At 49.6% G+C, this 12,995-nt stretch overlaps 1 protein-coding gene across 2 annotated transcripts in view; it reads right to left on the reverse strand.

The window, feature by feature from the left end:
- Positions 1-12,995, reverse strand: part of REXO1 (RNA exonuclease 1 homolog) — a 44,380-nt gene that overhangs the window by 16,343 nt on the left and 15,042 nt on the right. For both annotated transcript variants that reach the window (XM_068174157.1, XM_068174156.1), the window contains exons 2-6: positions 10,929-12,679; positions 6,260-6,361; positions 3,707-3,908; positions 2,879-3,042; positions 658-795 (exon numbers count right to left, since the gene is read on the reverse strand). In XM_068174157.1, coding sequence (XP_068030258.1) covers positions 658-795; positions 2,879-3,042; positions 3,707-3,908; positions 6,260-6,361; positions 10,929-12,679 — 2,357 coding nt within the window. The remainder of the gene's footprint in view (positions 1-657; positions 796-2,878; positions 3,043-3,706; positions 3,909-6,259; positions 6,362-10,928; positions 12,680-12,995) is intronic.

A 12,995-nucleotide genomic window follows, 5' to 3' on the forward strand; every position in this document is an offset into this window, starting at 1 on the left:
TCCTCGTGGTGTCTGCTTTGTTTTGGAACACACCACACAATGTCCCACATTTACCCAACTAACAGCCAAGCTTTTCCAATAAAATGCATTATTCTCTCCACTCTGCTTTTGGAAATCCTACTATACTGTCCCTACTGCTAGAAGGCTCCTTAAAAGTCTCCTTTATAGCCTTCAGAAGCAGCAAGGAACCAATTCCCAACCAACTACATCTATCCCAAACACTTCCCTGTGCTCAACATTTTGATTCCAGGAGGTTTCTCTGGCTGCAGCAGGGCAAAAGGTCTTTGACCCCAATGCAGATTCCTCTGCACTCCTCTCCTGGGGTTATTAAAGGCCTCAGACAAGCTTTCCAAATGAAGGGAAAGATGGGATTTCCTACTGGAAGCCCCCACTGGAATGACACTTGCTGTTGCCCATTCTGGTAATATTTAATGCCAGTTTCCTCAGCTGTGGATAGGCGAGTCTTCAGGGAATCAGGGAACTGTTTGGCTTGGAAGGGATCTTAAGATCATCTAGTTCCCAACCCCAAAGTTTCTGCGAGCATAAATCCAATTCAGTTTTCTGGATTTGCTACCATTTTAGAAGGTCTTGGCCAAGGCAGAGGATGTCATTCCCTGCTGCAAACGTTATTCCTGAGAAGCAGGGATCTGTACAGACCTTGTCGAAGGCTTCCTGGGAGGAGGAGCAGAATTTCAGGCACTCATCAATGAAGAGATTGAGATACCTCTGGCGAATGTTGGTTGGGACTTTAGCACCAAATTCTGTGGGAATAACAGGCCTCTGTAAAGTGGTGCTCTGGAGGTGAGACAGAGAGAGAAAGAGGCTGGTCAGGATCCAGGAGGTTGCTCTGAGGCTCTCCCACTTCCTGTTATTAATAATGGGGTGACTTCCTTTTTGAAAATCTGCCCAAAGCCAAACTTAACACGCAGTACTTTTGGTACTAAAAATACCACTTGAGGCTTCACCACCTTCAGTGCTCTAAGTCCTTTAGAAAACAGCTGTATTTCACTCTGAAGTCAGCCAGGAGCCAAGGACTCCAGTAGCATTCGTCACACACAGCATTCAGAGCAGGAAATGCTGACATTTCCACTGAGAGAGCCAAGGTTAGGATGGCACCACGCACCACAGGCTGAGCTGGAGCCATGAACACACAGCACCAGCTATGGGCACCACGGACAGGTTTGGCTCTCTGGCTGTCAAGAGAGAACAGGAGACCCCTCCTGCCAGGCTGGCAGCCACTTATCCCACCCCTCACTTCCTGGGGCATTCCTGCAAATGGACTGCATTGGGGGTTTTCTTCATTTTTTAATGTCAATCATGATGTTTAAATCCTAAAAGGATTTACCCCTTCAATTTAATGGCATGTTCTTCAAAAGCTGCATGTTGGACCGAGCTATGACCAACCACTGCAGCTTTCCATTTCACACCAGGTTATCCTCCACACCACAGCACGCTTGCCTCTTTTTCAGAGAGGAAAATGTTCATTCATCTCTAAAATACCCAATTGTTTTGTCAGTTGTTCTCCATCCCACCCAAGAGATATCCACAAGCCAAACCATCTGCTGCAACCTGGAATAAAAATAGCTCTGTGGAAGATGTGAGCTTGTTCCAAGGGGAGGAACTGGTCCTACCTCAATGAGAAAAGTGCTCATTTTCCCCAGGAGACTCTCACCTTGGTGCCCTGTTCAAGGGGAATTGGTCCTTTCCATTAAATATATAAATTCTCAATCTCTAACATTATACCCTTAAGCACCTCTGTAACTCTGCTAAATACTTCTTCCTTTCAGTTATTTCTCTTATTTTGAATCAGCTTCAAGTTCTACATTACTATGGTGGCAGTTTGGGTGGGAAAGGAAAATAATTACTTTTCACTCTTCTAGAAATAATCAGAGCAAGTTCTGACAGATCTTGCCACAAACCATCATCAATAAATGGATCTTTAATCAAGTCTTGGCACTAACCAGTTCTGCCATCCACTCCAGCACACAGCTCCTTATGCCATCCCCAGGCTGCTTCAGGAGGAATTCTGCTCTGAATTGTCTTAGCAAGTAACAGCTTCCCAGTGCTCGTGGAAAGGAGGGACTTAACAGAATCATGGAAGGGTTTGGGTGGGAAGGGGCTTTAAAAATCATCCCATTCCACCCCCTGCCATGGGCAGGGACACCTTCCACTGTCCCAGGTTGCTCCAAGCCCCCTCCAGTCTGGCCTGGGACACTGCCAATGATCCAGGGGCAGGGCCTCCCCACCCTCACAGCCAAGAATTCCTTCCCAATATCCCATCTATCCCTGCTCTCTGGCAGTGGAAACCATTCCCTGTGTCCTGTCACTTTGCTAAGGAACTCATAGCAAAGGCACCCAAAGGCTGGGCAGAGATCCCAGGAGGTAAAGAGAAACAAAATAAAAGCAACTAACAAAGACAAAATAGTCTTTTCTTTAAACACCAGCAGCAGCATGAAGTTCAGTGCTCACATTTTACTATCTAGGTCACAGAGGGACATTATTCATAACCACCAGTCTGGCCCCCAGAGCCTGGGAAGGCCATGAAATCCATCCCTGGCTTTTGAGCACAGGATGTTCCAAGCCCCTGACCCAAACACACCCAGGCCAGTCAGCACAAGAGAAGGCTCAAATTGGAGACAAGTGATCAATATTCACAGAGATCAGAGCAGCATTTAAGTATTTCTACCTTTTTAAGCTCCTACCCCTTGAGTGTTTAATTCTTTATACAATGCTATCTAGGAAAAACACAGGAAGAAACAAACCCACTCAATCAACATAATCAAAACACCACTCTCAGGGAGTGCTAAGTTTGGAACAGCAGGATCAAACATTCCATCCTCCTTGGGGAATGACAGGAAAGAATTCAAATTCCCCTTACCTGTAAGGAGGGAACATGTGCTACCCTTTTGGGCACGATGGTGCTGGTGGTCTTGGAAGCCATCCCAGCCAAGGTGCAAGGCTTCAAAGGAAGGGTGGGGGCTTCAGAGTCATTGGAAGGTGTGACACTCCTGCCACCAACAGCTGCCTTACTGCTCCCGAGGCCTGCAGGGAACACAAAACGCTCAGGTGCAAATCCTGCCACTGGGCTTCAGGCTGCCAGAATGAACTCTCTATCAAAGGCCAGTACTGCAAGCTGTGATTTTCTGGAATCCAGGTCTCCAAAGAGATACAAATTGGGCAATTTTACCACCTTGCAGGCAAGGATGAAGAAATCTTCTGCCAGGAAAGGTGTCTCATTTGGGTTTGTTTTGGGGTGACTGAGTCAGCAGAGTTTAAAGAGGGAGCTCTGTCAGCTGGAGGCACTGACACCCCACACGTCAGCTCTGAGTCCTTCCACCACAAAGGCACAGCAATGAGCCTTCATTAGCACTTCCCTCCTGCTCCTGCCACCTCCAGGCTTAAATGGAAGAGGGAATGAAGAGCAAACACAATCCAAGTAAGAAACAGAAAAAGGAGAGGCTGAAGTGAGGGAGGCCGGGGGAGACAGATGACGCTGTACCCATCTGACCAGTTGCTTTTCACAACAGGGTGCAATTTCTCAGGGAAAGAGCTTCCACTGGACACTATTAGCAAAGATTCAAGTCATGGCCAGTCCTACACATCCCCTGACAGTTTCACACGTGCTCAGGAAGAATGTAAACACACAGTAGAGCCTCTGATCAGGGGGAGGACAGGACGGCAATCCCCAATCCCGCCGCTGGCTTACTTTGCTTGGCTGCTGCGGTGAGGGCTGCATTTGGCACGTGAGCAATCCTCCTCTTTTCTCCTGGCAAACAGAGAGAGGTCTTTTGAACAGTCCCAACCAGCTGCGCTGCCTGCTGCTGAGCCAGCTGGATCCTCTGGTAACACACCTCCTGGGCCGTGGGGGGACGGTACGGCCGCACCACCGGCTTGCTCGGGGCCTCTGCCTGCACAGACAAACAGCATTTAGGGCCAGCAGCTCCCCTGCTCCATCCACAGCCCCTGCCTTCCACTCACCCCAGAAAGGTCTCTTCTCTTCAACCCCTCCCTCAGCAAGTACGGGGTTTTGAGAGGACAAGATCCCAGGTGCCTCCCAGAACAAAATAATTAGGAGTCATCCTTCAACAAACATAGCATTAATGATTCACGCTCTGGGAAGGCCTCCCAGCTCACTGGCACGTTCCTCAACGGGCAGGTGGGATTCATGAACTGCTTTTAGTGGTGTGCCCAGCCCAGTCCTGGGCTCTACCAACACCCTCAGCCTTGCCCTAGCACACAGACCTAGCCCTGTGCTGCCTACTTTGCTTTTTACTGCAATAAAAAAGTGACAATAATTCTCCACTCCTCTTTGCCACACAACACTGAGCTCCACTGCTCTCTCCCTGAGGAACCCCTGCATCCACTTCTGCACCACAGCAGCTCCTACCTCTCTGCAGCCCTGGAACTGCTTAAAAGCCTCACAGAGAAGTATTTATGGGATCAGAGCATTACAAAAACTGAGCTCTGAATTTCAAACAGGCTCTGTCCCTGCTCACTTCTGGAGGCACCTCACTGCCTCGGCCGTTACAGCACAAACAGGTTCCATACGGGTCTCCTTTGATGGCCAAATTTAGGTTTGCAGGAAAAGTGCCAGAAATTATGTCAGCAAAAAGAGAAGTTTCCTAGCACCAGAAGTGCAAGAGAAGCAGCAGTAGTGCAAACTTCTCCCTCTACTTAACAGCCTTTGAAATGTGAGGAACAGGCCTTCCCTCCTGAAATCTCCTTGGAGGAGGGTGGCCCAGTGTAACACCTGGGGGCAAGCTGGCACCTCCTGCATTCCCGGCCTCTGATGCTGACAGCACCTTCTGGATACCAAAGTGGGTGCAGTCAGACATTAAATTATAATTACAAACTTCCAAACAGGACAGGCCACTCATTTTCTGCCTCACCTGCATTCCTTTGGCCCCCATTTCCCCTGGCAACCAACCCCAAACTCAGCTCCCTCCCCTTCTCCTGCTCAGTCCTTGAGCCATAAAACATGAGCAAGACTGAGCAAATATTCCACTTGGAGGGACACAGCAAATCACATTCTGAGGTGAAAAGTGGCAGTTGAGGTGTTACAGCACCTCCAGGGCAGAGCTGGGAGCTGCTCTGAGCTGAGATACTGCAGGGAATGCAGGTCCTGGAGCTGCCCTGGCAGCTGAGCACACCAGATCAGCTCTGTTTGCCCAAGCAAAGGCTCTGCTGGGGCTCCCATCTTTAGAAAGCATTTTGGGATCAGCTGTCACATTAAGAAAATATATGTAAAGATTTGTACATGTCTAAAAGGTGCCTCTTTGCAATAAATATTTGAGTTAATGAATTTCCAAGCCATTTGCTTCAGTCTCTTATCTCTTCACTTTGGAAGAAAGGGCCCTTATCAAACCACATGAACTGGCTGGAAATATGCAGTTAAATAAAACCCATTGTATTGACCCCAGGACTTCAAATTATTAAAGGCAAAAAAACCTTCCCCAGGCAGAGAGGAAAGGCAGAACAATCAGAACAATTAATTTGGACTACCCAGCTCAAATTAGTGCACAAGCCTCCACTTTTATCCTGCTGCAACATAAAACTAATCTGTGATCAGCACCTGGAGTGAAGCACATTAAACCCTCAGAGAAAACATGAATTAAAATCCCAGGAAGAAAGGAATTAAAAAATCAGAATGCCTTCTTTGCCTTTTTTTTGGGTATTTTTTTTGTTTGGTTTTTTTTTTGGGTTTTTTTTGTTTTTTTTTTTTTTTAATTATTCTTCTCTGTATTTGCACAACTGGGAAAGAAGAGTATCCAAACAAATACTGCTGAGATCTTGGCTGATTCAGAGCAGATGTCAGGTAATGGTTTTAAACATCTGACCAAATTCCTGCAGTATCTTTTAGAACCACAAAGCACAGAAAAATACCAGCAGACACAGAGTGACTTTGTGTCCAGTTAATTTTTACTGAAATCTCTAAATTAAGCTATACTGGAGAAAAATGAACACCCCAGCCTATCCCAAAGGGTTACCAAGAGCACAATCCACTTTTCCCAGCCTACCCTTGGTTTTAGGAGGTTTATTGACAGTTCTGCTGCCACTTTTAACAGATCCTAAACATGGGGAGTTTTTTGAGAAATTGGAAAGAGAGGAAATAAAACTGCCATAGACTGATTCAAGCACAAACAGCTCACACTGCTGCCTGGCCCTGGGAGTGCAGCCTTTTCCAGGGTCAGGACAGAAAATCCTCACTTAGAACAACCTAAACAATCTGCTCCTAATCTGCCTCTAAAACTGCACTTACATTTCCTTGTTTGACAAGATGAGAGATCCTTCTTTTTTGGCCAGGAAACAAGGTAGTTAAATTATCTTCTGTCTTTTCTTCATTTGCTTCCTCTTTGGATGGCTGGAAAAGAAAAGAACAGGAGAACAGACTTGAAGAGGGAGATGTGGAAAGTCTCCTTTTGGGTTAACCTTGCAGAGAACAGGTGAGAACACGTGGCCAGCTGCTGGGCCACTAACAAGGTGAGCCCAGGAGCCACCAAGGCAGCCAAAGAACATTCAACAGGACATTCCCACCCCAGCAGCAGCTCCATGAGCTGGCATGGGGCAGCATCAGCCCTACCTGCCACAGGAGCCTTGAACAGCCCTCCCCTGCCAGCCACTCACACACCTCACCTCCCATGGCATTTTCAGACTCCAGGGGGTTTGGGGTGGGTTGGTTTTATTAAGAAGTTGGGAACTGACTCATTTCTGCCCTGGGGAGGTGCTGACACCTGCTCAACACCAAACCACGTTGCCCTCACCCCACATTTAGGGAAATATTTTCTGCAGGTTCAGCCACAGCTGTCACTGCAGGAAGACTCTGGTGACACAGTCCAGGTCACATCCAGAAACTCAGCAGGAGGCAGAAGCACCTCTCCAGCCAAAGCTACTCCAAGCTGACACCTCAGACCTGCTCCTGGACAAGGAGAACCACTTGGAAATCTGCTTGAAATTTGACTCGGTTGTTAATTGACACAAAACACTTCACAAGTTTCTTTCTCAAAACTCCAGCTGCTCTCCAATCTTGTTTTCAGTTTCTCAAAACAACTCCTGGCAAAACTCCGACATGAGCCTGACAATCTCTGAAATTCAACAACTGAGCCAAGGCTGGATTTAGGGATGAGCTCAGGCACCACTTGGGATATGCCTGTGTTCATCACAACAAGAGCACTCTGGATGAGCACCTCACCCTGAATCACTTGGCTCCCCAGGAACCCCAGAGTCTGTTCATTCACTTACAGCCCTAATAAACTCTCTCACAATGCAGTTCTCCCAGGCAGAAAAGCACTGCACTGTCCACACGCAGCTTCCTGCAATCACAGAATCCTGGAGTACCCAGAGCTGGGAGGGACCCACGGGGATCATTGATCCCAGCCCCTGTCCCTGCCCAGACACCCCAACACCCCCACCCTGAGCATCCCTGGCAGCGCTGTCCAAACGCTCCTGCAGCTCTGGCAGCCTTGGGGCCGGGACCATTCCCTGGGGAGCCTGGGCAGTGCCAGCACCCTCGGGGGGAAGAACCTTTCCCAGAGCTCCGTGCCAAGGCCTGGCACATTACTGAGACCAAACAACTCAGGGTTGTGCTGGTTTTGCACAGCCTGGTGTTTGATAGTGGGGGGATGCACAAAGGTGGGTGCTGTGAGAAGCTGCTGGAAGCTTCCACCATGTCCAGCAGAGCCAATCCCTGATGGCTCTGAAGATGGACTTGCTGCTGGTCAAGGCTGGGCCAATTAGAGGAGATGGTAAAACCTCTGTGATAACAGATTTAAGAACAACATCAAAATAAAGTGTAGCATGCAGTTTTAATTCCAGCTAGAGGAGGTGAGAACATGTGAGGGAAACAACATGGAGACACCTAGGTCAGCGGAGAAGGAGGGGCAGGAGGTGCTCCAGGCACCAGAGCTGAGATTCCTCTGCAGGCCATGGTGAAACCATGGTGAAGCAGCTGTGCCCCTGCAGCCCGTGGGGATCCACGGGGGATGCAGAGATCCACAGGGGATACAGAGATCCACCTACAGCCCATGGATCCATGGAGGGTGCAGAGATCCACCCACAGCCCGTGGGGATCCACGGGGGATGCAGAGATCCATGCACAGCCCGTGGGGATCCATGGGGGATGCAGAGATCCATGCACAGCCCGTGGGGATCCACGGGGGATGCAGAGATCCATGCACAGCCCATGGGGATCCATGGGGGATGCAGAGATCCACCCACAGCCGGTGGGGATCCACAGGGGAAGCAGAGATCCATTCACAGCCTGTGGGGATCCACGAGGGATGCAGAGATCCACTCACAGCCTGTGGGGATCCACAGGGGAGGCAGAGATCCACCCACAGCCTGTGGGGATCCACAGGGGAGGCAGAGATCCACCCACAGCCTGTGGGGATCCATAGGGGATGCAGAGATCCACTCACAGCCTGTGGGGATCCACAAAGGATGAAGAGATCAACCCACAGCCTGTGGGGATCCACGGGGGATGCAGAGATCCATGCACAGCCTGTGGGGATCCATGGGGGATGCAGAGATCCATGCACAGCCCGTGGGGATCCATGGGGGATGCAGAGATCCACTCACAGCCTGTGGGGATCCACGGGGGATGCAGAGATCCATGCACAGCCTGTGGGGATCCAAAAAGGATGAAGAGATCTACCCACAGCCTGTGGGGATCCACGGGGGATGCAGAGATCCACCCACAGCCCGTGGGGATCCACAGGGGAGGCAGAGATCCACTCACAGCCCGTGGGGATCCACAGGGGATGCAGAGATCCACTCACAGCCCGTGGGGATCCACGGGGGATGCAGAGATCCACTCACAGCCCGTGGGGATCCACGGGGGATGCAGAGATCCACTCACAGCCCGTGGGGATCCACGGGGGATGCAGAGATCCACGCACAGCCTGTGGGGATCCACAGGGGATGCATAGATCCATGCACAGCCCGTGGGGATCCACGGGGGATGCAGAGATCCACTCACAGCCTGTGGGGATCCACAAAGGATGAAGAGATCCACCCACAGCCTGTGGGGATCCACGGGGGATGCAGAGATCCACAGGGGATACAGAGATCCACCTACAGCCCATGGATCCATGGAGGGTGCAGAGATCCACCCACAGCCCGTGGGGATCCACGGGGGATGCAGAGATCCATGCACAGCCCGTGGGGATCCATGGGGGATGCAGAGATCCATGCACAGCCCGTGGGGATCCACGGGGGATGCAGAGATCCATGCACAGCCCAGGGGATCCACGGGGGATGCAGAGATCCATGCACAGCCCGTGGGGATCCATGGGGGATGCAGAGATCCATGCACAGCCCAGGGGATCCACGGGGGATGCAGAGATCCATGCACAGCCCCTGGCAGAGGTGCCCACGTCAGAGCAGGGGGTACCTGGAGGATGCAGAGATCCAGTGGGAGACCCAGTGGAGAGGGGGCCCTGCTCCCAGGCTGGAGCAGCCTGTCCTTGGAGGACTGCACCCTGAGGGACAGTGACCCACACTGCAGCAGTTTTGGGAGGGCTGTGTGCCCCTGGGGGGGACTCCCATTGCAGCAGGTGTGGTAGGGCTGCTGCTCGTGAGACTGGACCCACGTTGGACAAGTTCACAGAGAACTGTCTCCCCTGGGAGGGACCCCACAGTCCCACAGGGGAAGGACTCCTCTCCCAGAGCAGTGGAAGAAAATCTTGGTGATGAACTGACCAAAATTCCCATGCCCTGTCTCCCTGAGCTGTCGGTGGGAAGGAGGGAGGGGCTGGGTTGGAAAAAGGTGTTCTAAGGGCTTCTTTTACTTCTCATTATATTCCTCTAGTTTTGTTAGCAATAAACTCACTTTGTACCTCTAAGCTGAGCCTGTTTTGCCCTTGGAGTGTTCTCTCCTGGTCCTTCAACTCATGAACCCTTGGTTTGAATTTTTTCTCTCCTCTGTGCAGCTGTAGCAGGGCAGGGTAAGGGAATCACTTTTGTGGGTGCCTGGTGTTTGGCCAGTGTCAAACCACAATGGGTCCATCTAGGAAATCATTTCATAAACAAAAAAAATGCCCCATGACCAATCCCACCCACAGACACCCATCTCCCAAAGAAGGATCCCTGTGCTGCAGAGAGCCTCCTTCCCCAAGGAGCAGGAAACCAAACCTCAGCACAGGGATGCAAAGGAGCCACAGGTGGCTGCTGACAGCTGAGCTCTGTCACTCCCGGCCACAATTAACTGTTGGCTGTGAGTGGCAGGACCTGGTTCAGCACTTTCTGAATTCACTGATCAGTAATTCCTGCTACAGATTATTATGGGCCTTTCAACTATTTTCTTTTTATGCAAATACTGTCTTTTTTACCTCCTTAGTCTGAAGACCCTGGTACCACTGGAAGAAACTTTACCTTCCATTTCTTGCTTGCATCACCCACAAGGTGTCCAGAGATCCTGAGGAACTATCTGTATTATGCATTTAGAATAGGAAAGATGAATTTGGGGAGTCTCCAAGTATCTGACAAATACTGGACTTGCACCAACACCTTGTCCAGGTTCTACCTGCCCCCATATTCCTTAAACTCTGCTACAACAAGAAGGCAGTGCCCAGACTGACAACCTTAGATTGGCTTTGAAACCCCCAAACTCACTCCCTGCAGCCTTTTCTCCAGCCATCCATACCCACAAGGTTCTCAGGCCAGATGGAGACAGAAGTAATTGATAACCCTGAAAGCTGAAAGCCTTCCACACAAAAGGGGACTGAACCCTTCCATTTCACAGCAGCTTTCAATCCAGCAGGTAAATTCAGGTGCAAATTCACTTCCAAGCACTCAGTCACAACAAGGAAGAGATTCCTCCAACACATGGAGTCTCCCTCTTCAACTACCTGAGACAAGCAGCACCACTAAACCAAACCAGAATCCTCCCACCTTTGGAGGGGAGAGAACAAACAGCCCCAACCCAGCATTACCTGTTTGCCCAGCCTTCCCTTGTCTTCAGTTTTCACATCTTTAGATTCATTAAAGATCCTGAGACACTCCTCCATGGGATCTGACTCGAAGTCCACATCTTTCTCAAGGATGGAATAATCAATGTCGTCAGATGTTGAGGAAGATGATGAGGACTTGGACAACTTTGAGCGTTTCACTTTCTTTCTCCTGTCCTTGTCACTGTCAGAGGCTGATTCAGAGTCAGCCCCATCCAAGTCTGAGCTCACATCAAGTAACGAGGAGGACAAAGGCCGGCCTTTGTCATCCTCATCTCCACTCTCATCTCCAAACAGGTCCACGTGGCTCAAACTCTGCTGCTTCCGACCCTTTTTGGGGTCTCCTTGTCCTGCACAACTGGCCTTGTCTTTCTTTCGCTCCAGGGAGGGCTTGGTCCCTTTTTCCTTGTTTTTACGACCAGAGCTTTCCTTGCCATTTTTCACATCAGCTGTTCTGTTCTGCGAATCCTTCCTGCTGCTCCCCACCTTCTCTGTGCCCTTGGTGACACCCTCGCTCTTGCTCTTTCCTGAACTGCTGGTGGTGGACTTGGACTTTTCTTTCTTACACCCATCCACTTTTTCGGACTTCTGTTTTTCAGGTTTCTTCAAGTTCCCATCTGTTTTCACTTTGACACTTTTGTCTTTGCAGTTTTTCTCTTCATTCTTGGTTTTTAATTTTTCTTCTTTCTTGAGCACTTTGTCTCCATTTTTATTTTTCTCCTTCTTCCCAGCCTCACTGAGGCCTGGTGCTTTACTAATATCAGTTTTCTTCTTTTTTGTTTTGTCTTTGGAGTCTTTGTTTCTATTTTCAATTTCCTGGTTGTTCTTACCAGAACACAACTTCGCTGCCTTTGAGCTCTTGTCTGATGAGTTCTTGGCAAGGTTTTTCTGTGAATTTGGAAGGTCCTCCCTGTGCTGTGCTGCTTCTTTGCTCTCCTGGGAAGCAGAGCCATCCACTTTTGTGCTCTGCTCTTTGCTGGAGAACTCGTTTGACTCACTCTCAGAACCAGCTTTTGAGGGTGAACTAGCAGAAGCTGTTTTATATTCTACCTCAGCCTCATCTTCAGAGGAGGAGAACCTGGCCAACACCTCGTCATCATCGGGATCTTCACAGAGCTTCTTCCGTGATGGAGAGTAGGAGTCCTCATAATCAGAGGCCCTTTCCCTTTTGGACCCCTTGGTTGTGGCTTTGCCCAACAGCCTGGCAGAGTAATTGGAAAGGGGGTCATATTCCAAGTCCGTGGAAGGCTTGGAGTCATCAATCACGTATTTGTTGTTAGTGACAGTGCTGCTGTATTTTTTATTTTGTACCACAGCCTTGGGGACATATTCCAATGGGCTCCCTTTGGAGCGGGAGGAATCCAAAGTGTATTTACTGGACCGGCCAGCAGCAGCCAGAGGAGTGGGGTTGTAGTCTGAGTTATTACTGAAGTTGTAGCTCCCTGGATTATATTCCAAGGAGGCAAAGGAATCATTCTGAGGTCCAGCAGCTGACACGGGTGTGTTTGAAATGAGTGAGGAGCCCTCTGAAGCAACAAACTCCTTTGTGGTTTCCAGCAGCTCCTCGTACTTCTTCTGCTCCCTCTCCACTTCGTTCTTCACTGCCTCAATGGCCTTGTTGACCAGCTCCAGCTCCAGAATTCCGGGTGTGACATCTGTAATGTCAGCCAGAAAGCCATCCTCCACCTCCAGCGAGGGCCTGGGCAGCTCGGGGTTGTAGGGATCATAGCCTCGCTCTGGAAAGAGAAAAAAAATCATTTACTGCCAGTAATTCAAGTAAAATTTAAAAGAGGTCTTTTTAAGATCTGCTCTGATCAAACCCCAACACTGAATGACACAACCAAAAGCCACACTCTTGCACCACAAGAATAAATAAATGTTGGATACCAAAAGCCACCAGTGATGTTCTCTGGCCTAGACTAAACCAGATTGGACAACCTACACCCAGGACTAAAGATCTGTTAACAAAGTGCTTTTAATACTCATGGAAAAGCTCTATAAATTAAATATTCTTCAGGGCACCAAAGAATAATCACTCTATTAGGCCCAAAG

This window comes from Anomalospiza imberbis, chromosome 27, assembly GCF_031753505.1.
Source record: "Anomalospiza imberbis isolate Cuckoo-Finch-1a 21T00152 chromosome 27, ASM3175350v1, whole genome shotgun sequence".
NCBI classification, from domain to species: Eukaryota; Metazoa; Chordata; class Aves; order Passeriformes; family Viduidae; genus Anomalospiza; species Anomalospiza imberbis.